We start from the raw sequence: 25870 nt of genomic DNA, 5'->3' as shown, positions 1-25870 counted from the left end.
GCAACTCCAAGACACATAATTGCCAGATTCACCAAAGTTGAAATGAAGGAAAAAATCTTAAGGGCAGCCAGAGAGAAAGGTCGGGTTACCCACAAAGGGAAGCCCATCAGAATAACAGCAGACCTCTCGGCAGAAACTCTACAAGCCAGAAGAGAGTGGGGGCCAATATTCAACGTTCTTAAAGAAAAGATTTTCAACCCAGAATTTCATATCCAGCCAAACTAAGCTTCATCAGTGAAGGAGAAATAAAATCCTTTACAGATAAGCAAATGCTTAGAGATTTGTCACCACCAGGCCTGCCTTACAAGAGACCTGAAGGAAGCCCTAAACATGGAAAGGAACAAGCGGTACCAGCCATTGCAAAAACATGCCAAAATGTAAAGACCATCGAGGCTAGGAAGAAACTGCATCAACTAACGAGCAAAATAACCAGTTAATATCATAATGACAGGATCAAGTTCACACATAACAATATTAACCTTAAATGTAAATGGACTAAATGCTCCAATTAAAAGACACAGACTGGCAAACTGGATCAAGAGTCAAGACCCATCAGTCTGCTGTATTCAGGAGACCCATCTCACATGCAGAGACATACATAGGCTCAAATAAAGGGATGGAGGAAGATCTACCAAGCAAATGGAGAACAAAAAAAGCAGGGGTTGCAATCCTAGTCTCTGATAAAACAGACTTTAAACCATCAAGATCAAAAGAGACAAAGAAGGCCATTACATCATGGTAAAGGGATCAATTCAACAGGAAGAGCTAACTCTCCTAAATATATATGCACCCAATACAGGAGCACCCAGATTCATAAAGCAAGTCCTTAGAGACCTACAAAGAGACTTAGACTCCCATACAATAATAATGGGAGACTTCAACACTCCACTGTCAACATTAGACAGATCAACGAGACAGAAAGTTAACAAGGATATCCAGGAATTGAACTCATCTCTGCACCAAGCGGACCTAATAGACATCTATAGAACTCTCCACCCCAAATCAACAGAATATACATTCTTCTCAGCACCACATCGCACTTATTCCAAAATTGACCACATAATTGGAAGTAAAGCACTCCTCAGCAAATGTACAAGAACAGAAATTATAACAAACTGTCTCTCAGACCACAGTGCAATCAAACTAGAACTCAGGACTAAGAAACTCAATCCAAACCGCTCAACTACATGGAAACTGAACAACCTGCTCCTGAATGACTACTGGGTACATAACGAAATGAAAGCAGAAATAAAGATGTTCTTTGAAACCAATGAGAACAAAGATACAACATACCAGAATCTCTGGGACACATTAAAGCAGTGTGTAGAGGGAAATTTATAGCACTAAATGCCCACAAGAGAAAGCAGGAGAGATCTAAAATTGACACTCTAACATCACAATTAAAAGAACTAGAGAGGCAAGAGCAAACACATTCAAAAGCTAGCAGAAGGCAAGAAATAACTAAGATCAGAGCAGAACTGAAGGAGATAGAGACACAAAAAACCCTCCAAAAAATCAATGAATCCAGGAGTTGGTTTTTTGAAAAGATCAACAAAATTGACAGACCGCTAGCTAGACTAATAAAGAAGAAAAGAGAGAGGAATCAAATAGACGCAATAAAAAATGATAAAGGGGATATCACCACCGACCCCACAGAAATACAAACTACCATCAGAGAATACTATAAACACCTCTACACAAATCAACTGGAAAATCTAGAAGAAATGGATAATTTCCTGACACTTACACTCTCCCAAGACTAAACCAGGAAGAAGTTGAATCCCTGAATAGACCAATAGCAGGCTCTGAATTGAGGCAACAATTATAGCCTACCCACCAAAAAAAGTCCAGGACCAGATGGATTCACACTGAATTCTACCAGAGGTACAAGGTGGAGCTGGTACCATTCCTTCTGAAACTATTTCAATCAATAGAAAAAGAGGGAATCCTCCCTAACTCTTTTATGAGGCCAACATCATCCTGATACCAAAGCCTGGCAGAGACACAACAAAAAGAGAATTTTAGACCAATATCCCTGATGAACATCGATGCAAAAATCCTCAATAAAATACTGGCAACCGGATTCAGCAGCACATCAAAAAGCTTATCCACCATGATCAAGTGGGCTTCATCCCTGGGATGCAAGGCTGGTTCAACATTCGCAAATCAATCGTAATCCAGCATATAAACAGAACCAAAGACAAGACCACATGATTATCTCAATAGATGCAGAAAAGGCTTTTGACAAAATTCAACAGCCCTTTATGCTAAAAACGCTCAATAAATTTGGTATTGATGGAACGTACCTCAAAATAATAAGAGCTATTTATGACAAACCCACAGCTAATATCATACTGAATGGGCAAAAACTGGAAAAATCCCTTTGAAAACTGGCACAAGACAGGGATGCCCTCTCTCACCACTCCTATTCAACATAGTGTTGGAAGTTCTGGCTAGGGCAATCAGGCAAGAGAAAGAAATCAAGGGTATCCAGTTAGGAAAAGAAGAAGTCAATTGTCCCTGTTTGCAGATGACATGATTGTATATAGAAAACCCCATTGTCTCAGCCCAAAATCTGCTTAAGCTGATAAGCAACTTCAGCAAAGTCTCAGGATACAATTAATGTGCAAAAATCACAAGCATTCTTATACACCAGTAACAGACAAGCAGAGAGCCAAATCAGGAATCAACTTCCATTCACAATTGCTTCAAAGAGAATAAAAACCTAGGAATCCACTTACAAGGGTAAAGGACCTCTCAAGGAGAACTACAACCCACTGCTCAGTGAAATCAAGAGGACACAAAACATGGAAGAACATACCATGCTCATGGATAGGAAGAATCAATATCGTGAAAATGGCCATACTGCCCAAGGTGATTTATAGATTCAATGCCATCCCCATCAAGCTACCAATGACTTTCTTCACAGAATTGAAAAACGGCTTTAAAGTTCATATGGAACCAAAAAAGAGCCCGCATTGCCAAGACAATCCTAAGTCAAAAGGACAAAGCTGGAGGCGTCACGCTACCTGACTTCAACTATACTACAAGGCTACAGTAACCAAAACAGCATGGTACTGGTACCACAACAGAGATATAGACCAATGGAACAGAACAGAGTCCTCAGAAATAATACCACATCTACAGCCATCTGATCTTTGACAAACCTGAGAGAAACAAGAAATGGGAAAGGATTCCCTATTTAAAAATGGTGCTGGGAAAAATGGCTAGCCATAAGTAGAAAGCTGAAACTGGATCCTTTCCTTACCCTTATACGAAAATTAATCAAGATGGATTAGAGACTTAATGTTAGACCTAATACCATAAAAACCCTAGAAGAAAATCTAGGTAGTACCATTCAGGACATAGGCATGGGCAAGGACTTCATGTCTAAAACACCAAAAGCAACGGCAGCAAAAGCAAAATTGACACATGGGATCTATTAAACTAAAGAGCTTTTGCACAGCCAAAGAAACTACCATCAGAGTGAACGGCAACCTACAGAATGGGAAAAATTTTGCAACCTACTCATCTGACAAAGGGCTAATATCCAGAATCTACCAACTCAAACAATATACAAGAAAAAGCAAACAACCCCATCAAAAAGTGGGGAAAGGATATGAACAGACATTTCTCAAAAGAAGACATCCATACAGCCAACAGACACATGAAAAATGCTCATCATCACTCGCCATCAGAGAAATGCAAATCAAAACCACAATGAGATACCATCTCACACCAGTTAGAATGGCAATCATTAAGAAGTCAGGAAACAACAGGTGTTGGAGAGGAGTGGAGAAATAGGAACACTTTTACACTGTTGGTGGGATTGTAAACTAGTTCAACCATTATGGAAAACAGTATGGCGATTCCTCAAGGATCTAGAACTAGATGTACCATATGACCCAGCCATCCCACTACTGGTATATACCCAAAGGATTATCAATTACTCTACTACAAAGACACATGCACACGTATGTTTATTGCGGCACTATTCACAATAGCAAAGACTTGGAATCAACCAATCAAATGTCATCTGTGACAGACTGGATTAAGAAAATGTGGCACATATACACCATGGAATACTATGCAGCCATCAAAAGGATGAGTTTGCGTCCTTTGTAGGGACATGGATGCAGCTGGAAACCATCATTCTTAGCAAACTATCACAAGAAGAGAAAACCAAACACCGCATGTTCTCACTCATAGGTGGGAACTGAACAATGAGATCACTTGGACTCGGGAAGGGGACATCACACCTGGGCCTATCATGGGGAGGGGGGAGGAGGGAGGGATTGCATTGGGGAGTTATACATGATATAACGTCATGCACATGTACCCTAGAACTTAAAGTATAATTAAAAAAAAAAAAAAAATAAGGCTTTTACGATGTGCTCTGGTTTATGACTCTATTTTCTCTCCTCCACACACACTATTTGCTGGAGCATTCACGGCGGCTTGTGCCATACCTGAACACCTGGTATTTGTTTTTGGGAACATCTGTTAAACATATGATAATTTACTGAGTGTATGCATATCACCAGTGTGCTGCTCCATTAATTTTGAAAGTAAACAAACCAGTGTAACCAGCACCCAGACCAAGAAACAGAACACCAGCACCCTGAAGAGACCCCCTCATGACCTACTCCTGTCACTACCTCCCCACAGGTAATCATCATCTTGACCTTAACAGTCTACCTTATACTTACTCAACTATACACCTTGGGGATTTTCCATATCAGTAAGAAAGGCCTGCAGGCTATAGACATGGTGTGGACCACACCAGTGGGTTTTGGCCTGTTTGTGCTTAGTACTTAGCACCTGGTAAGCTTTCAGTAAATGTTGCATGAATGAAATAGTTACATGAAGGAATGAATCATATCCGCAAGTTAACAAGAAAGGCCCTTCTTTTCTTAGAAACTCTCCCTTTTGCTTTTGGCATAGTTCTTCTGCCTGAGTAAGTAACCCGGATCTTCCTTCCAGCCCTACAAACAATTGTTGTTTCTCACTTAATCCTGGGACAGAAATAAATGGGCTCCAGAACTTGAACGTGGTACAATATGTTCCCAAAGACATACGCTTTCTATAAGAGAGTCTGGAATTCAAAGTACATTGGGAGAATCCTGGAAGGATGTATTGACAGATGAAAAGGGAAAAAAAGAAACAAACTGCAACAACAAAGAACAATACCCTGGGGCTAAGGAGTGGGAGGAATGTTGGTTTTAGTACAAATAAACGGGTCCAATTAATGCATGTTGGTGTTTGCTATTTTGGTTTCTGTTTAGATTCATGTTTTGATACCAGACTTTTCTTATGGAGCTGTTCAAGTCAGCAGACTGTTGGGAAGTGGAGTCTTTTCAGTCTTTTCCATCAGAATAACACATTCCTTATAATCGGCCATACATGACTAAGCCCTGTTTGCATGTTAGTTCATGGTATAAGGCATTTTGAAGATGAAAGACTGAAGCATAACTACTGCAATTGCAAATGCACAGATTAATAACGTAAGTTCGAGTCATTGTTCTTTCTTTCATTTTCTAAATCTTTGCTGGCTGTGATTTTAAGACATCAGTTCTGGTGAGAGAAGACAGTTTCCTTACACCACTCCATCTCAGCCTTTGCAGCAGAGGCTGCTGAGACCCCTTTGGAGGAGTGCACCCCTGATGTGTTGTGATTGTCTTCTATCACTGGGGCTGCCAAAAGAAGGGTTTCTGCGCTGCTTCCAGTTTCCAGGTGCCCTCTAAGAGTTTGGGATCCTGATTCCTCCTCCACATGGTGCTCCTCCACTCAGTTTCTCTTTATTTGTGATTCATTTGTCCCTACAACAGGCAAGGGGCAGGTCATACAACAATGGACAGGGCCTTGTAGAAGGAAGACAGTTCAACAGGAGCTTTGGCCTTAAGGGGTACTAAGCCTCGGAAGCACCCAGGCTGACACTGAAGTTGGCCCTTGGTAATGGCTTTTCTCCCCCCAGGAATTAGTAACAGCACTGCCACTCCCTCTGAACACATCACGTTTCATGTTTTATTCACTTATTCATCCATTCAACAAATATTTATTGACCAACTACTGTGGGGCCAGACACCATTCTAAGCATCAGGGATTCATCAGTGAACCAAAGAGAAAAGCATCCCTGCTGTCACAGAGCTGATATTTTAGCAGAGGGAGAGCGACGGTCAATAAAATCAGTAAGTCAGTGGGTAAGTAAGTAAGTAATCAGTAAGTAAGGAAGGTGGTGGGTGCTATGGAGGAAAATCAGGTGGGGGAGGGTAAGTGACAAGCATCACTTTATGCAAGCCTTGGAATCTATGAAGTAGGCAGAAGCCCCATTTCACACAGAGACACAGAGGCTTAACGAGGTGGAATAACTTGTCCAAAGCGGCTGAACTAGTAAGCTGTAGGGTCGAGGTTGAAATCAAAGTCCATCTCGCTGCAGAGCTGTAACCGTTGTACCTTTCATTCCACATACTGCCTTTTCTCCACAAATTCTTCAAACGAAAAGCATTTTTATTAGCATTCATCTCCTAAAACTCTGTACTTTTGGTTCTTTAGAAACATCAGCCAATCACCAGAGCCTGTGGGACTTACTTTTACTTACAGTTAATTCCATTGCAAAAGGTTTCCATGCTGCTAGAGCCGGTCGGCTGTTCAGCTTGACCTCTCTGCCTCATTTGCTGCAGTTGATGGCTTCCTTTTTCCTGAAACTTCCCCCCTGCCCTCTACTTTCTAAGCCCTCTTAGCTTCTCTCCCTCCTTGGAGGGCTCCTCTTGCTCGACTTGCTCCATGACAAGCTGTGTTCTTGACTGCTCTGGCCTCTGGCCCCTGATCTTCTCCCAAACATCCTCCCTGGGTGGCCCTGTCCCTGTCCATAGTTCAATGCCTCACACATGCCAGTGTCCCCAGATTGCTAACACTGGCCCAGGCTCTGCTGAGCTATAAGGCTGTCTCTCAGGCTCCTACATTCAACAAGTCTAAAGTGCAAGTTTTCTTCTTTTCCAGTTCTGCTTCCCGATGGAAACAATGTTAACACTGTCCATCCAGTCACTCCAAACTAAACGAATGGTCCTAGACAGCTTCCACTCATTTACGGCTGCATCCCATCAATCCCCGTCCTGTGGAATCCACCAGGCTTCATCCCCGTCCCCTTGTCCCTTGGCCCTACTTGACCTTAGACTTTCATCCTCTCACCTTCCCACCCCAGTCAGTCTGCTCTTGTTTCTGTCTCATGCACTGCTGCCAGGGTGAACTTCATAAAATGTAAACTGGTTATATATTCCTAGCAAACATCCAATGGCACTTCAGTGTTTCTCGTCAAATGTCAAAACTCCAGCCCTCTGGGATCTAGTTTCTGCTTATCTCTGTCTTCATATTCTTCTACTCCCTGCATGTCACCCTTAGCTCCAGTCATTTGGAACTGCCTGTACTCACCTCAATGTATGATGGCATTTCATGACTTCGGAGTTCCTAACTCCTGCTGGTCTGGCAAAATCCAACTCCCCTGGGAAGTTTTCTCTGACTCCCTGACTGAGCTATTCTTCTGTGCCCTCACATTCCGTCCACCACACCACTTATCTCTTCTCTCCGCAATCCTCAATTTGCTTATCCATCTCCTTAACAAACTGTAAGCTACATGATATAGCTGTGCTTTGGCAGGTAGGGAACCTGGTTTGTCTCTATATCTTCCTTAACCGCAACAATGACTAGCATACAAAAGAGCCTCTCAATCATTGCACACTGTCAGATGCAATATACAGACTGCCAAAATCAAGTTTGTGTTTTTGCTTTACAGTTCATACCAAAATCTATCTCACTTGAACTTATGGATCATGTTTAGCTAATGTTATGCAAATATTGAACCCTATTTCATAGCATGGAGTATGATTGAGAAAAAGAAAATAGAAACAATGGTTTCAAATAGTGTTGCAAAGAGGAATTCCAGGATTTGTATTCATTTAATCAACAAATGTGAACACTGAGATATTTTCCTCTTGTCAGAAATGTCCTTAAGTCCAATGGACCTAATCCAATAGTTCAGCCCTCGAGTCTTGCTTCTTTTCTTTTCTTTTTTCTTTTCTTTTCTTTTCTCTCCCTCCTTTCCTCCCTCCCTCCCTCCCTCCTTCCTTCCTTCCTTCTTTCTTTCTTTTCTTTCTTTCTCTTTCTTCATTTCTTTATTTCTTTTCTTTCTTCTTTCTTTCTTTTTTCTCTCTCTTTCTTTTCTTTCTTTCTCTCTCTCCTTCCTTCCTTCTTTCTTTCTCTTTCTTTCTTTCTCTCCCTCTTTCTTTCTTTCTTTCTTACTCTCTTTCTTTCTTTCTTTCTCTTTCTTTCTTTCTTTCTCTTTCCCTCCCTCCCCCTTCTTTCCTCCCTCCCTCCCTCCCTCCTTCCTTCCTTCCTTCTTTCCTGTCTTTCTTTATTCTCTTTCTTTTTTCAGGGTCTTGCTATGTTGCCCAAGCTACTCTCAAACTTCTGGGCTCAAGCGATCCTCCTGCCTCAGCCTCCCCAGCAGCTGGAATTACAGGAGCACTACTGCACCCTGTCTTGTTTTTCTTATACGAACAATGTGTAACTGGATTACATGACCTCCAAGGCATGTTCAGCTCTCACCATCCAAGGACCTGACATCAATTTTTACTGACAGCCTATGATTTTTGTTCTGCATTCCAAAGCATCCTTTACCCCTGTTATAGATTCCTCTGCAGGTATCTGTCCAATCCACAAGCCAACAATCTCCCCTGTCCACATGGTCATACGAAAGGGTCCTAGCATCCATGCAGTCACAGTGTGACCCTGTCCTTCAGTCACAGTTGATTGGTTCTGGAATGGCCCCCTGACCCAGGGTGGGCCAACTAGAGACCCTTCCCTGGGAATTGAAGCTTAACCTCAAAAGCTTGAAGATAGATGAGGTTCAGTCAAAGCTGTGGCATAGCTACTCTACTCAACCATTCATTTATACTATTTATTGAGAATCTACAAAATGCAGGGCACTGTTCTCATTCAGAGCAGAATGGGTCTCATAGAACTGTCTGGTTTCCTGATGGCTTTCCAGTTCTTAGTCTCAATCCTTCCTGAGGCCTGTTGCATTGCTGCCCTTGGGTTCCCCAGGACATCCCATGGGCCTCATAATAAACTTTCCTTTAGTTCAGTTATTACGATTTGTTGGCATCTTACTTCCAATGGAAAGAGTTTTAACTCTTACCCCTCAACACCAGCAGCTTTTCAAAGCCTACCTGAGCAGTTGCTCTAGTTCTCCTTGTGGTCCTCTTTTTGTTGCAACTTAAGGCAATGGGAGACTCATATCCACTCAGATAAGGGACCCAGAGGTAAGCACTGGGCTTTCTGTGAGTCTTTTTCATAATTTAAAAAATGTTTTCCAATTAAGCATGGCCACATAAGAAATGAAAGAACAAAAAAGAACATCTTAAAAAGCACACTTAAAAGGAGGTAAAAGGGCCTCATGCAGTTTCATTAGATAAAACCCACCCTCCTCATGTCAATTTTAGCAGAGAAAACATCTTGACAAATCGTGTCCTTTAGTCAAAACAAGCTGAGGTCCAACATATGGAGTAGATAGAAAATAAATTATTTTCAGGAGATTGAGATCCAAACCACAAATTCCAGAAATGCACTTTAAAAGTGCTGCCTATTAGACATGCTAGTTTTAAATTAAATTAATGTTGTAGGGAGAGGGGTAAGGTATGTTTTGATTTATTTATTAGATCATTATCAAGCTTTCCTCTAAGGAGCTCAAGTTATTCCATGCACAAGGATTTTGGAGAAAAGGCTGTTTTAAGAATGTCAGGTTCTGCCAAAGCGATTTCTCCCTAGTTTGCTAGAACCACCCCCTAGTGGGTTTCACCCACTGCCCTTTGAAGCTGACTGCTCTGTGTGGCTAACCGCAAGTCTATCCTCTGGTTGAGAAGTACATCAAGTTACTTCAAACACTTCTCAGAACTGCTGGAAAAGTGATCTAGTGGGTATACTTGCTCTTCTCCCCAGCTCATCTGGCTTACTTTATGGGACTTGATGGAGCAAACTTGGGAGAGGAAAGTTCCCCAGCTCAGGAAGTAGTTTTAAAAATATTATATTGTTAAAAAACATATGGAAGAATAGCAAACAGGCCTTTCATTGACAAAGCCTTTCTGGGCTCACTTATTTTGAAATCAGCTTAGAAGCATGAGTGACTTTTCCATCCTCTAGATTGGAAGGAAAACTCCTAGGATTAGCCAAACACTGCCTTGCTCAGCTTGACAGCCAAACATATTTAGGTGGAGTACAGATTGTATTTTCCAAAAGTGCCCATGACAGTATTTTCTGCTCCTCATGCTCTTGATCCATTTTCAAGAGGAAAAGTGCGTGTCCCCTCCTCTTGAACCTGGGTAGGCATTTGTGATGGCCTTGACAAATAGAGTACAGTGCTGTGGAAGTGATGTTATGTGGCATTTGAGGCTAGGTCATAAAATACAATACAGCTGAATCCTGGCTCTCTCCTAGGATGCCTGCCCTTGGAATGCAGCTGCCATGCTGTGAGAAATCTTGGCCACATGAAAAGGCCCACATGGAGAGAAACTGCGGCCCCTCGCTGCCAGCTGCCGCTCGGCGTCTACTTTCTGACTATATGAATGAGCCATCTTGCAGGTGAATCCTTCCCTACTGAGCTCTACCCAGAGTGTAGATTCATGAGTAAAATGAATGATCAGTACTATTTTAAATCAATGATTTGGGATGACTTGGTATGTAGCAATAGATAACCAGAACAGGTGGAGATGAAAGACTTCTCTGGACAATCTGATTTCAACAGGAATGCATGCTAAACACTGCAAAGAAAGTAAGTTCAACCAGTTGCAATATGACGCAGATGAAATTCTGACTCTAGTAAAGGCAAAATCCAGCTACCCTGACTTTCCTATCATAGAGGAGTTGTTTGATGCAGATAATCTTAGACACACAGGTATTTTTCTTAACTTTCGCTGCCTGCAAAAATGTACATAAATAAGATTGAGTTCTGTGAGCCATTTCCAATTACCTGGAATGGAGGTCTCCATTTCCCTGCAGTGCTGAGGTTGCCCAAGGAGCAGCAGCAAACCTTTGCAGAGCAGAGCTCTTGCTCAGTTCCCGTACGTGAAGACTGCACTGCTGAAGTACTCCTGGGAGAGTTGTGGGCCTGAGTTGCTTGGGGCTTCTGCCTCTGTGTTGGTCAGGGTCTAGCCCTGCTGGCCTCCATTCCTGTGAAACAGCTTGTCATGGCATGTGTCCAGATTTTCACTGGCTCCCTACAGTTTGCCCCAAGAAGGACAGTCGATGTCTCCCAAGACTGAGGAGCTCAACAAGTTACTCACAGTGGAAAAGAAAAAGAGGAGTCTGGAAAAACACATTACTGCCTTATGAACATGGCTTCCCATAGGCACAGCAAAAGAAGAGCACTCAGCACTCCATGTCTTTCTGACAAGAGCAAATCAGTAGTGAAATATGAAATGTTTGTGACTTTTTGGGGGGGCAGCATATCTATTCTATTCTATTTAATTCACTTGTTCACCCAACAATTAGGCTTTGTGCCCCAAATACTTGAGCACTGGCTATGTACAGGCATACAAGGGTATTCAAGGTGGCTCTTTTCAGACATCACAGTGTGGCAGGGATACAAACCCATAAAAATAATAATAGCAAATATTTATGTAGTACTTACTATGGGCCAGACATTGTTCTGAGTGCTTTATATGCATTCTTGATTTAATTCTCATAATAGCCCCCAAAAGTAGATGCTATTATCATCCCTGATCTATAGATGATGAAACTTAGGCACAAAGAGGTTAAGAGATGTGCCCAAGGTCACATAGCTAGTAAATGGTGGAGCTTGGGTTCTAACCCAGATAGTGTGACTCCAGATGTGTTACCACTACTCTCTGCTGGCTGTTGTAAACAAACACAGTAGAATGAAGTGATTGCTATTAGCATAGCTTACAGTAAATGGTATGAGGAAGAAATGCATGAAAGAGACAGCTGTTTATCATTTATAAAATCTAACTTAAAAAATAAAGATGTTAAATAGGAAAGACCCTCAAATCTCCCTTGGTGTCACTCATTCTCCTATGTGACCACTCTGTGAGGACATTTCTCCTCTTGATTCCTTGAATTTCTCAGTCTACAAAATACACCCGTTTACTTCTGTTCTGTTCTGTTCTCTAGAGAAACAAAGAAGTTGGAAGAAACAGATTTGCACACTGTCCGTGTGGAAAGGAGAAGAGAGCAACAGATTTCTTTGACAGAGGTGGAGGCAGGCTTCCTTCCCCTTGTGCACATCAACGCAGGGTGGGCGAGGCAAGAGCGAGTGGGCTGCTGCTTCTTTGGGGTTACCTACAGATGAAGCAATGACCAGCTTTGCCTTGCTTAGTAGCTGCTGGAAAGGAGGGTCAGGGCCTCCTTTGAGGGTCACTGGAGTTGAGTGATGGGGCTGCTACTTTGCAACCCCTGTGAAACTGACATAGAAGCTTTTGGCTTAAAGGCAGGAGTTGGAAAGAGGAACCAGTGCCTTGGAGCTGTGCTGCTTTCTGAATAAGGACTAAAACAGGTCCACCCTGACCACCCTCCCAACTTCTGGTGAGACTCTGCTGTTTGTAAGGCCTATACAGGTGCCGACCGCTGAGGATGCAGAAAAGAATAAGACCGCTGAGGATGCAGAAAAGAAAAGAATCAGCTTTCTGATTCTCACAGTGATAGCGTTCACATTCTTTTGATAAGAAAACATCTAAATCATGCGTGTGTATCTATGTGCGACTGGGTTGTGTTATTTTATCTTGCTAGATGCAGTGAACTCTGATCTAGTCTGTTCTATTCTTTTTCAGTAAAACATGCTGTTCAAAACCATTGAACTGATATCTTGATCCACTAATGTGCAGTGAATCAAGTTGTGCAGTTAGAAAAACACTAGTCTGAAGAAAAACAGTCTGGAGAAAGGTACCTAATATGTATAGATACAAAACAGTATATGACTGCAGCTATACAAGTAAGAACAAAATGTATAGAGCCCTGAAGAAGTCACGTGGGGCCTGGACAATGCTCTCCTGTGTTCCTTCCATCACCTGCTGTGAGGGCACACACTCTACACCCCACGGGAGTAACTGCTGGCTCTGTTACCCAGCGCATCTCTCACCAGCCTCTCCATCTGCTCTCATCCCCGCACAGTCTATAGACCCTGTTTCTGGGTGTCCCTGTGTCAGCACCATCACGAAACCATTCCTATCTGGAAGGGATGGATGAGCAGCTCAGCTAGAGCCTTTCAAGCTCTAGAATTCTCCCATTTCTACGGCAGCACCCTAAGCACGGGAAGGATTCCACATTGATAACTTTATTCAGCAGACTTTGCCTTTTTGTGTCTTTCTGGCTCAGCACTGGTGGGTCTTGAGTGAGAAGGGGAGGAGGGAGCAGATTCCAGAAGAACTGAGCAGGGCAGCAAGTGACAAGAAAGAAATGAGCAATAACTGTTGGTAGCTAATACACAATGAAGATGCAATGTGTAGAGGCAACTCAACTCCAATGCATACATTTATTCTCCTGAGGAGTGCTGCCAATGAGTCCCAGGGCCAAGTCCCAGAGATGCAGATGAGGTAGCAGCAGATGACCCTTGAGGGAGCTCATTCACACTGGCTGTCTCGATGACCAGCCCAGGCATAGATTTTATTCATGAGCTGGATAGATGCTGAAAAGGGAGAGCAGTTGTGCTAATGAGTAACCACAAAGGAAACCAGAAAGAATGACATATGAGCATATGAATACTTAACTTCCAAGAAAATGCCTGGCAGCCTCCTGGAGCCAAGAAATATGGTTATGAGCTAGGCTTTGGAATACGAGTGACCTTGGGACAAATTCTGGTGTCACTATTTCCTGTGTGCTCTTAGGAAAATGCCTGAGAACAGAGGAGAGTAAGACCCCATCTCAGCCTCCTGGAGGTTCACATCTACTGCGTAACATTTCTGGGCCTCAGTTTCCTCACTGGTAAACAGGGATAATGATAGGACCTACATTCTAAGGCTGTCGTGAGGATCAATATCAGAATAAATGGTAAGAGCTTGGCTGAACCATGGTACACACCCATCACAGGTTCTCTGTATAACTTTGGATAGTAAGAGGTGATGGAAAACAACACGAAGGAGGCTGGTAAATGGTTATAACCATGTCAGACTCCATCTGCATCTTGCATCCTCCTCTTCTGGAGGGCCTTAAAGCAGAGTGGTAGACATCTTCTCTTGATGGCTTCACTTCTATCTCAAAGAAGTAGCTCTTTCGGAAATTACAGTCAGTGTCTCAAAGCCCTACTGGGTGTTCCTCTTTAAGTTCATTCCAATTTTGTCCAAACCTCAACATATACACCAGAGGTAACTCTTTGCTGTACCATGTGGAGTGGTAGGAGGGTTCAGCCATGGAGAAGGCTCATTTAGAAAACAAACAAAATGACTCTCCTTTGGGGACTGGAGGGGAGAGGGCTTTGTTGCCAGCCCACCAGGATTCTCCCCACCCCCTATAGACAGATGAGATGCCCTGGCAACTGAGAGCTGGGGCCTCACAGCTAAAGGCTGAGGAATGGATCCTGACAGCTGCTGGAGGAACTGGGGGAACACAAATTCCTTTTTCTTAAATCCATTACTTGGAAACCTCCCTCTGAGATCAGTCTTAAGCTGGCGGAGCATTTCGTCATGAGCCCTAACACTGGGGGTTTGAAATGGAGAGAAACACAACAGCCCAGTGCTGGCCCAGGACGGTTCTAAACATCTTCCGAGGTAGAGCCTGCTTGAGGACAGTGGAGCAGGAAGCGATGTAGAAAACACTCTGCAGTGTTTGAAAGGGTCATTAAAAAATAAACTCCAAAATAAACATGATCAACAACAACAAGAACAACAAGTGACACTCTTGTTTCATGAAACAGTGACAGAAAATGCAGGTGGATATTCCTTACACAACACAACTATGTTCTATAATATAGTCTATATTCTCCTCAGGAAGGATTGTAAAGTCCATTAGTGTATTAAAGGCACTGTGATGTTGGACTACAAAGAAACAACCAAATTTGTTGTTTAAGCCAGTGTTTCTGAAACATATTTGATCAAAGATCCCTTTGGCTAATAAACAGTTATTTTTGTGGAACATCTGTGGACAAAGAGCAGAGTTAGGGCCTCCTGTCACCTACACTGCAACTCTCCGAGTGCAGGTGGGGTGGAGCCTTCATTTGTACCCTTGGTCAGACCCCCCTCTACAGGGTCTGACTGTACCACAGACACAGCAGCCTGTCTGGGAGAGGACACATGGGAATTGGGCCATCCTCAGACCTTACTAACCAGGCTCTGAAAGTCCAGACTTGTTATTTTAGTCTCTCTTCAGGGTAAAGCCACGCCTGTGAATGAAGGAAGAGAACGCTCAAGTGGAAAAGGTTGGAAACTGTGTCTACTCTGGGAGTTTCTATACCAACTAGCCACCATGAAGGGCTACTTAGGATAGGGAGACACTGACCAATTCTGGGCCTACTTATACCAACTCAGAAGTCCCTAAACACTTTGAAGAAGCTGACTGCACTGCTTTATTAAAAAATATAGAAGGAAAATGCACCAATCAGGCACTGCAACAGAAGTTGCTGAAAATTGGGAACAGCAGGAAGGAGACCTGCAGGTCCACTCCAGCAGGTTTACTGCTTGGTTTAAAGTCTGATTGTCTGGCATCTGTCCTCTGGCTTTTGGAGTGGAACTGTTTTCCCGGAATATGCATTTATTGAACTCTGAAAGGCCAGATCTCTTAGGTAGATTAATTCATGATTTCAAAGATGCTTTGATGCTGGCAAAACATTCTGTTACTTCCAAGAGTTATTACAAGTGAAATCCTGGCATGGACTGAGAGGTCAGCCTGTAATCTTATTGAAATCTTTTTAGAGTTAGAAACTCTACAGTAGGTTAAAAATAGATCACATTTGTGTACTTTTTCCTCCTTTCATCCCCACTTCAAGGGCTGGTCAGTCATTTTGACCCACCCCAGATATGAGCCAGATAAATTCTAGCACTTATCCAAAAGTCATTTCCAAGTGGGTTTTGATGTGATGCTAGCCATAGGACTGAGCAGAGCCACTCATCATCCTATATAATCAGTTCTAGAATGAAGAGCAAAGGGCTGTCACTAAGACCGGTGTGTGCTATGTGGATTCATTTTAAGTGAAAACATAGACTGCAAGGAGGAGAGTTTCAATAGTGCTGTCCCAGAGAGCTTGTGTCCTCCACCTTAGACCACACGTGCTGACCAGAAAAGACCATAGTGCTCAGGTCAGAAGAAGCTGTATGAGACTAGCAGGTCAGGCTGCTTGTAATCAAAAAATAAAGATTGCCCTTGATTTTAGAAGAGCCAAAATACCAAATGTTATCTGTGTGGTGCTGGCTAGGGTTAACAGGGTGCCAGCGCCCAGCAAAGAGAACATTTCTACATTCAGGATTACATCTTCATGGTTACTTTACCTTCATGAACATGCTAAATCCAGTTTTAAGGAGATCAGTGAGGCCTGAAGACATGTGTTCAATATCAATGGAATCTGGCCTCTCGGGATGAAGTATTTCCTCCACAACTTGCTTCAACAATGGTTTATAAGATGCCTGGAAAGAAAACATACTGTGAGTAAAGGGATTGTTTGGTTTGTCTGCAGAGAGTACAGCTTTATCTGCAATGAAGAAAGCAAAGCAAGTTGATTTTGATACTGAGCAATGGCTATGATGTGTGTGTGTGTGTGTGTCAGAGAAAAGACAATATGACAACATTGGGTTTTAAAATAAACTTTCACCCAATGCTTTGGCATGCTTTTCTGCTTCTCATGCTCTCTTCTACAAGCAAATATATCTTATCAGAGCTACAATCATACTATGACTAATTTTTCTATTTAAAGTGACAATTTTATGCGTGAAGTATACTGAGAAACAAACTACGGTCATTTGATACAGACATGAAGATGGTCTCCAGTTTTTCCTGAATATTCTTAGAATTATGCTCTCTTCTGCTAGGAACTCCAATGTTACTTACAATGTGCTGTCAATAACCAAGCTTAAAGCAATCCCTCTTCCTTCCACACAGCTCAACTCCCAAGTATGACTTGGCCAGGAAAAGAAGCTAAGATGACATAAAGGAATCTGACAAAGGTCAGAAAGCAGACTACATGGTATCATAAGAATTTCAATGGAATTAGGGAGATGTTAGTTTGCAACAACTTCTACAGTTTGATAATTGCTGCTAAATGCCTTCCTTTTCTGTGACCTGAATAACCCATCCACGTTTAGGTTATATTGGGAGCCAGCTGCCTTATTGACCCGGCACTTTCTGAGCTGTTTTTCTCCACCTCTTTTCTTAGTTCTTGTTACCAAGTTCTTCCTGTTTTCTTTTCCCACTTGGTGCACCACCTTCCTCCCAATCCTCCAGTCAGATACGGCACGAAGTCTGGGGCATGAAGGGCAAAGGAGGAAGGAATATCTTCTCTCAATGCACTCTCTGATCTATTATAGCTTCAGTAAAGCCAGTTTCTAACAGGGCACAGTTGAGGCATATCCTGTATTAACCTCTTTCTCTCTTTGATTGGCCAAATATGTGACTTGTCTGTAGCAACTGTCTAGAATATTTAGTGTACTGACCTCATTCCTGGCTTCATATTGCTTTTCTTCCAGTCACTTTTTTTTACTCAGATTTTCCCTTTCCAATTTTCTTATTTAAAATAGCTTAGAAATAAAGCAAGGTATAAACCATCAAAATCATAACCATTCAGCAGGAATAGAGCTGGCATCTTTCCCAGGGATAAGATGCAGGGAAAACTAGCATCTTCTCACTTGGGGATACCAATTCTTTTATGTTTATTAGTCAAACAGAGCATTGTTTGTCCAGAGAGCTCATAGTTAAATGATCACGAAGGGCAAGGCAATGAACAGAAACACTGGTCAGACAGGAATATTTTGAAAACTATGGATCCACCTTGCTCATAAAGAAATTGCAACTAAAGCTATGCCAAGATGGATTTTTTTTTTAAATCACACTATCAAAACTCCAAAAGTTTGAAAATACACTCTTTTGATGAGGCCATGGGGTCACAGGCCCTCTAATACATTGCTGGTGGGAGGGTTAATTGTTACAATCAATGCAGTGAGCAAGTTGATAATACCTATTAATATCACAGATGCATTTGACATAGCAATCATACTCCTAGTCATTTATTCTTTGCATATGCTCATATATGCAAATGAGATCCAAAAAAGCTGTTTATTGTTTGTAGTACCAAGATTAGAAACCACCCAAGCGCCATCAGTAGGGAGCTGTTTAATAAATGGGGTGCATCCACAGGGAGAAATGCCATGAAAGAGAAGAGGAAAGCTCTGTGCTTGTGTGGCAGAAACAAGGCACAGAATAGTGTGTGAATGAAAAAAGCAAGGTGAGGAACACTGTGTATGATGGGCTAGAATCTGTGTAAAAAGTGGCAGGGGGAATATGGAAGTTTATATTTGCTGAAATATGCAAAACTAAACTCTGGTGTGAAGCATAGTAACTATCAGCAGCAACGATTATGGGGTGGCACAACAAGCAAGGGAGAAAGGTGACAGGAAGACTTTTCATTGTATTGTTCATTTATTTACAGCACAGTTTAAAACACCACTACAGACAGCAAGAATGATCTCATTTCAATTCTTAAAAATTAATAAATTCTTATGCATGAAAAAGAGATTGAGGTAAAGCACACCAAAATGTTATTTAGGGTTATCTCTAAGTTCAGGAAGTAGGAGACATTTATTTTATTTTCCCAAATTTTCCAAAATTAAGAAGTCCACTTCCAGAATCATAAGAAAATTTAATAATTACTATTTTAAATGTAAAAAAGGGGCCATGGAGTGGCCTCTGAATCCTGCAAATACTCTTCCCTGAGTAAATTGTTTTGAATCGTCTTCTATCACCTTAGCCTTTCTGGACATTGACTCTCTTAAACTTTAATCTCTTTAAAGCTCCTCCACAAGAAGTTGTTTGGTCAATAATCTGATACCTTATCAGCACTATCATCAAATAATAATAGATTCTTCCTTGGTAATAGACTTCAATCTTTAGCCATGCACACTACCAGCTGGCTAAAAGACTACATTCTCCAGCCTTCCTTACAGCTGAGTATAGCCACGTAATAAAGGTCTGGGCAAACAGGGTAATGTAAGAATTTCAAAAGTCTCCTTTTTTAAAATGGAAGGATATGCTTTTCTCCTTTCCTCTGCTCTGCTGGCTAGAATGTAGAAGTGAAGCCTGGAGCTCCAGCAGCCATCTTGGAAGACAGGGCATTCGTTAGAGATGGTGAAGCAAAGAGCTAGAGAAAACTTGGTAAGGGATGATTTATGGAGTCACTATCACCATAACATGGACAGGCTAAATTAGTGCCTACTTTACATGTCACCATAAAACCTTGTATGTTTAAGCCACTATTTTTCAGATCTCTGTTACTTGTAACTGAATGAAATTCTGATAGAAAGCATGAAGGGAATATAAAGATATGAAAGGACATTTCCTCCTTCCAGAAGCTTATAGTTATTTATTTTATTAATCTATTAAAACTCATTATATAAAATAACTTTAAGCAGAATCACAGAGAAATACACATTGGCTGTCACATTTAAGAGAGAAGAAAATATACCCCTGATATGGTTTGGCTGTGTCCCTACCCAAATCTCATTTTGAATGATAGCTCCCATAATCCCCACATGTAGCAGGAGGGACCTAGTGGGAGGTGGTTTAGTCATGGGGGCAGTTACACTTATGCTGTTCTCTTGATAGTGGGAGAGTTCTTATCAGATCCGATGGTTTTACAAGGGGCTTTTCCCCCTTTTGCTCAGTACTTCTCCTTGATGCTGCTGTGAAGAAGAGCATGTTTGCTTCCCCTTCTGCCATGATTGCAAGTTTCCTGAGGCCTCCCCAGCCCTGTGGAACTGTGAGTCAATTAAACCTCTTTTCTTTATAAATTACCCAGTCTTGGGAATGTCTTTATTAGCAGCATGAGAACTGCAACCCTTAACCTACAAAAAAATAAAAAAGATTGTTATTCTCCATAAGATGTACTGTACAAAAAGGAAGAGTAGTGATTCTGAAAAAGAGATCATACACAGCACAAAGGTGGCTCTGTAATTAAGCAAAAACACTATACTCTGTACCTCCTCTGTGCAAGGCACAGTGTACCTGGGGTGATAGGATTTGTTCTCAGGGGTTCTGTGACCCCAGTGTAGACTGGGAGACAGGGGAAGGCAGGAGTTATGGAGGGATTGGGGAAAGTAGAGACACTAGGATCACTCTCTCTCTTTCCCTTGCTCCACTTTTGACTAAATTTTGGGGAATGAAACATCCAGGAGAAAAATGCCCACTGAGCTGGGTTCTCCTTGGGGGTAGTGAGCAGAGATTCAGAAGTGCTGTTTTCTTAACCTCTTCATTCTTGAGACTTTGCGATTGCTCTGTGCTACATTGGGAATGTTGAAAATCTTTTGTTTTTTATTTTTTAAGGGATGTAGGTGAACATTTATTTAGCAGACGAAAGGAAACTATGATTTAAAATACAGAAAAGTAACAGCAAACACATCACATAATCCAGAAAAAGAACATAAATGCTTTTATTAATTAATTGCCTGACCTACCTCTCTGATATTCATTTCTTACATTTTTTTGGTTGCCTTCTCTCTCATTATCTTTTCATATAACAATAATTTTGAAATAACATTTTCTATGAAAATGTGGTCGTTATTAAGCTATTGTCTCTCAACTCCAAACCCTCTCTTCTAGACTCAGTTCTGTGATGCTGGGCTGAGATTCTGAAAATCCCTTTTGTGCTTTGACAGCTAGGTCTGTTAGACTCTGCTGATAGGAGGCACTAGAGGGAGACTGGAGCGCAGGAAGAACAGGCAGGGACTTGCTTCTCCTGTTTATTTGCAATTCCTGCCACCATTACCCTGGCAATGGCCTCTCACCACTTGAAGCTACCCCTCCTCTAGACTTTTAAGTCAGGATTTCATAAATTACCTTTCATTTTTTTTTTTCAAGGTAAAAGTGGCATTTTATTTAGTAAACAATCAGATTGTTTGCATACAATCAGTATTGTTTGTAATACTGATTGTATATGCTATAATATACTATTATAGCATAATGCTATAATAGTAAGAGAAGCTGATTAAGTCTACAAACAAAACAAAACACAACAAATCTTGAACACTGACAAAAACAGGTACAGATATTAACAGAAAAGATGAGATAATGAACATTGTAAAAATTTATTCTAAAATGTATTTATTCCATTAAAACAATGCCATAGAGGATGAGAGGGACACTCTGGTTTAATATTTTACCTAAAAGCATTAAGATTTTAAAAAAAAGACATAAAATGGGAAAAAAGGAGAGGGGCAAGAATCAGGGGCTAGAAAGGCAGAAAAAAATTACCTATCTTGTTTCAGCTTTTTAGAACTTTTTTCTTTGCCTATTTTTAATTGTAACCAAAAGCATAGTAAATGATGTAAATATTAATTTATAGAGAAGTTGATAGATTTTCCTACTTGAATGGGAATATGTGGGGGAAAAACCCTCTAAATTTTCTACTGAAAGAACTAAGTACAGAACAACTGGATAACATTGTGTATTCAGAGAGCACAATTTGGTAAAGACTTTCTCAGGCACGAAACAGTACTTGTGCCTTCTTAACGAAAAAAATTTCCAGTTAAGTTTTTAATGAGGAGAACCTTTGGTTTCTGTCTCTCAGCCACTTAGTTTGGACCATTTTGTGCTCTAAATCATGTCACTGAAATCTGGTTAGAATGAACTGCTTGGCAATGATTTCTTAGATGGGAACCCTCTGACTTCCACGAAATTTTCTACTCAGCCAGGAATGACTCACTTCTCAGCAAAGGACCCTGTAGAAGGTGGTGATAATGGAGACAGATGTGGTTTCTCTGGTGCCGTACTCAAAGATTCTCTCACGTGCTAGGAAGGGCCAGAGGAGGGATTAGCCATATAGTTTGTCCCCATATTAAGAGGGTAAACCATAGTAATTTAGTTTTCCTGATCAAACACTCTCTGCCAGTTCACCTTTTTGGGAGATTGGGAGAGGCATGAAAAACTCAGAAAAATTTGTTCTTTCCTTTTCTTGCTGGTCATTGATTTATTGCTTATATCACATCCAGTGTGGGCTGGTCATTGATTTATTGCTTATATTACATCCAGTGTGGCCCTGCCCAATCATTCAGAGACCCAGGTTCCTGCTACACCAGGAGTCGCCAACCCCAGGCCATGGACAGCTACTGGTTCGTGGCCTGTTAGGAACTGGGCCACACAGCAGGAGGTGAGCAGTGGGTGAATGAGCGAAGCTTCATCAGTATTTACAGCTACTTCCCATCACTTAAATTACCATCTGAGTTCTGCCTCCTGTCATGTCAGTGATGGCACTAGATTCTCCTAGGAGCACAAACCCTACTGTGAACTGCGCATGCGAGGGTTCTAGGTTGCATGCTCCTTATGAAAATCCAACGTCTGATGGCCTGTCACTGTCTCTGACTCCCATCACCCATAGACGGGACTGTCTAGTTTCAGAAAAACAAGCTAACCTCTCCCACTGATTCTATATTATGGTGAGTTATATAATTATTTCATTATATGTCACAATGTAATAATAGAAATAAAGTGCAGAATAAAAGCAATGTGCTTGAATCATCCTGAAACCACAACTCCCCACCCTGCACCGCCTGGTGCCTTCCACGAAACAGGTCCCTGGTGACAAAAAGGTTGGGCACCACTGTGCTACACCATTTCTTAGAGCATTCGAATCCTACACTGAAGACTTTGCCTCTTATCAGCAGATGATGAATGAGAGAGAGAATATGAAGGATTTCCAGAGATTTTATGGGTCCAGTCCTAAAGTGATATGTATCACTTCCACCACAGTTCATTGGCCATAACTAGTCACAATTCTACAAGGGAACCTGGAAAAAGTAGTCTGTTTGCCCCAGAATAAAAGGCAATGGAGTTTTGGGAATACACAGCATGGTCTCTGCCATAGACACCCTGTTAAGTTTTGATTGGAACATTAGTGTAAATATTTCTTTAACAACTGGCAAGCTGCAGGTTGTAGGTAATAGATTATCAAACACTTTTCCCTTCTACATAAGAATTTAACCTTTGGTTAACTTTTTATCTCTGTTTCCCTGGAAACCTGATAAAGGAAGAATGTCAAACTATGCAGCCAGGCAAGATTGCTTATGACAAAAATGATCCCTGGTTGGTAAATTGCATTAAGCTGGAAGAACTATAAATATCTGATAGAAAGCCAGAGCTTTAGGCTTCTCTGAGTATAATGACTCTTGAATAATAATTGGACATGCCCCTTGGAAGAGTGCTGGAAGCTATGTCTGTGTAGTTCTTACAGAGAAATTAGCTCCTATAGGATATGAGGATTTTAAGTCAGGGGACTTGTGTATTCATCCCATGTGAATCTAGCTCTCTCACTCCCGAGCTGTCACCTTGAAACCAGTCCAAGTAACTCCTCAGTAGCTGTGTGGACTGCTTCAAGCTTCATGGATGGTCATAAGGATGACTCCAAGGAAGAAAAATGCCTGAAGCTCCCCTGATGGGGAGCTACGTTCCCGTCTCGGGCACACTTGTGTCAAGTGGGAGCCACGACCACAGAGCTGACTTATTTGTTAGATACAAACATATAGTGCCTTGGGCCCACATTCCTTTTGAGGGCCCATGAAAATGCATTTTTTTTAATCAGAAGAAAAAATACTTTAAGGTGAAAGTGATGTTTTGATATGTAATATTAATGTATTTATTTTTACAGCCATGCAACTGTACCAGATACTTTTTACTATTTTTTTATTTTTACAAAGAACGGGGCCCATGAAGGTCATACCATGGCCCTGTGTGAGGGCCTCCCGAGGCCGGCCCGACAGCTTGGTAGATCGTAAAGAGACCCCCGATGGCTGATACACATGGAATAGTTGAAGTTTCAAAAAATGAATCTTCAAAAAATATCACATTTAAGTAAAATACGATAACTAAAATACTTGTGTCAACGTCTCTGGTTACTCTTTTGGGGTGAACATACTGTGTGGTGAGTCTGGAAGATTCTTTTGTTGACTTAAATGTTAGCTCTTGAGGAAAAGCAGTGAGTATAGCAGCAGTTCTTGACATAATATATAATAAGTCAGATACAATCTTGAGAAAGGAGTGTAACTACAACATCTTGAATTTGGTGCACCTTAAAAATGACCTAGGATAGCCGTTTCCAAGAAAACCCAGTTGTAGCCACAGTCACATCTCTATCAGCTGGGGCTGCTGACCTTGTTTTTGCTCGTTGCTGTTGGCGTAGCTGGGGACTCCTCAGTTCTGCTAGTGAAGATGCTTGCTTCTCCCTTTTCTGCAAAATTGACTCTAAACAACCAGCCTCTCAGAAAAACCAGGCTTACTGGGAGGGTATTCATTTTGTTTCAACTCAAGACAGCACAGAAAATATCTGTTCGAAATTGCTCATGGCTTTGACTAATCCATGGCTCATTTATTTTTATTTTTTGCTATACGATGACTGTTTTTTCTCCTTTCATCTTCTTAAAGCAAACAATGTATTTGTCGATTTTAAAATAGTTCATTTGTCTGTCTATTCATCCATCCATCCATCCATCCATCCACCCACCCATGCTTCAATCCAGGAGCAAATTCGTTTTTAAAAATTTGAGTATAGCCCCTTCAACTCAATATGAGGAAGGCGAAGCCCAAACACATTAACACGTTTGCCTGAGTTCACACAGCCAATTAGAAGTAGACTCAGGACAGAGCCAAGTTTCCTGGCCCTCAGTTTAGTCCTATCTCATGCTGATTCCTTCAGAAAGGATGCTAGCAGGCCTGTTAGAAAGAATCAGGAGGAGGAACAGAACTTAGCACTTGGAAAAGAACAGTTGGAGGCCAGGGCTGGGGATTGCTGACAAAAGAGGCCAGGCCTAAAGCCTGTTCAGAGAGCCATATTTCACTGGGCACAAGATTAATCAAGCCTTCTTAGGCGCTGCTGTTCGAAATGCTCTTGTTCAACATGCTGGAGGCATAAAGTACAGTATGCGTCTGTGGAAGGTTTTCTGCAGCTCAGCCCTGCTCTTCGAGATGCATGGCAAGGTAAGCCATGTGAAAGCCATACAGTATTTTGTCTGAAAGCCCCGTATAAGCTCCCTGCCCTGAGACATCTGCCTAATACCCTCCTGGTGTTGCAGCTGAGGAATGGCATCACATCACCCACTGTGGCATTTAGTGGGGAGATTAAACCTTTCATTAAACTGAGCATTTGCAGTAAGAAACGGAAGGGCAAGAAGACTTTCTGTGGCCAGGCACAGTGGCTCATGCCTGTAATCCCAGCACTTTGGGAGGCCGAGGTGGGTAGATCACCTGAGGTCAGGAGTTCAAGACCAGCCTGGCCAACATGGTGAAACCCTGTCTCTACTAAACACACACACACACACACACACACACACACAAATTTTTGCCGGGCATGATGGCACACACCTGTAGTCCCAGCTACTTGGGAGGCTGAGGCATGAGAATTGCTTGAACCTGGGAAGCTGAGGTTGCAGTCAGTTGAGATCGCGCCTCTGCACTCCAGCCTGGGCGACAGAGTAAGACTCCGTCTCAAAGAGAAAAAAAAGACTTTCTGTACAGGCACAGTTGGGGGCTTAGGTTTCCAGTCAACATAAGCGACCAAACAAACCCAACCTTTTAAAATAAATGGGTATTAGCAATAAACCTTCTGCCCCACAGCAGCTAACAGGACACTCAGCTTTTGAAAGACACCCTTTCTGTGTAGCCCATGTCCTAACAAAGGAAAAGCTAA

The 25870-nt window shown here is 41.8% G+C and overlaps 1 protein-coding gene across 2 annotated transcripts in view; it reads right to left on the bottom strand.

The window, feature by feature from the left end:
- Window positions 1-25870, bottom strand: part of SCFD2 (sec1 family domain containing 2) — a 562438-nt gene that overhangs the window by 18542 nt on the left and 518026 nt on the right. For both annotated transcript variants that reach the window (XM_033214691.1, XM_033214692.1), the window contains one exon: window positions 16482-16616. In XM_033214691.1, the coding sequence (XP_033070582.1) occupies window positions 16482-16616 (135 nt within the window). The remainder of the gene's footprint in view (window positions 1-16481; window positions 16617-25870) is intronic.

This window comes from Trachypithecus francoisi, unplaced genomic scaffold (assembly GCF_009764315.1).
Source record: "Trachypithecus francoisi isolate TF-2019V2 unplaced genomic scaffold, Tfra_2.0 Lachesis_group1, whole genome shotgun sequence".
Lineage (NCBI taxonomy): Eukaryota > Metazoa > Chordata > Mammalia > Primates > Cercopithecidae > Trachypithecus > Trachypithecus francoisi.
The sequence above is the reverse complement of the archived record's forward strand: the minus strand, read 5'-3'. Positions and strand labels throughout refer to the sequence as shown.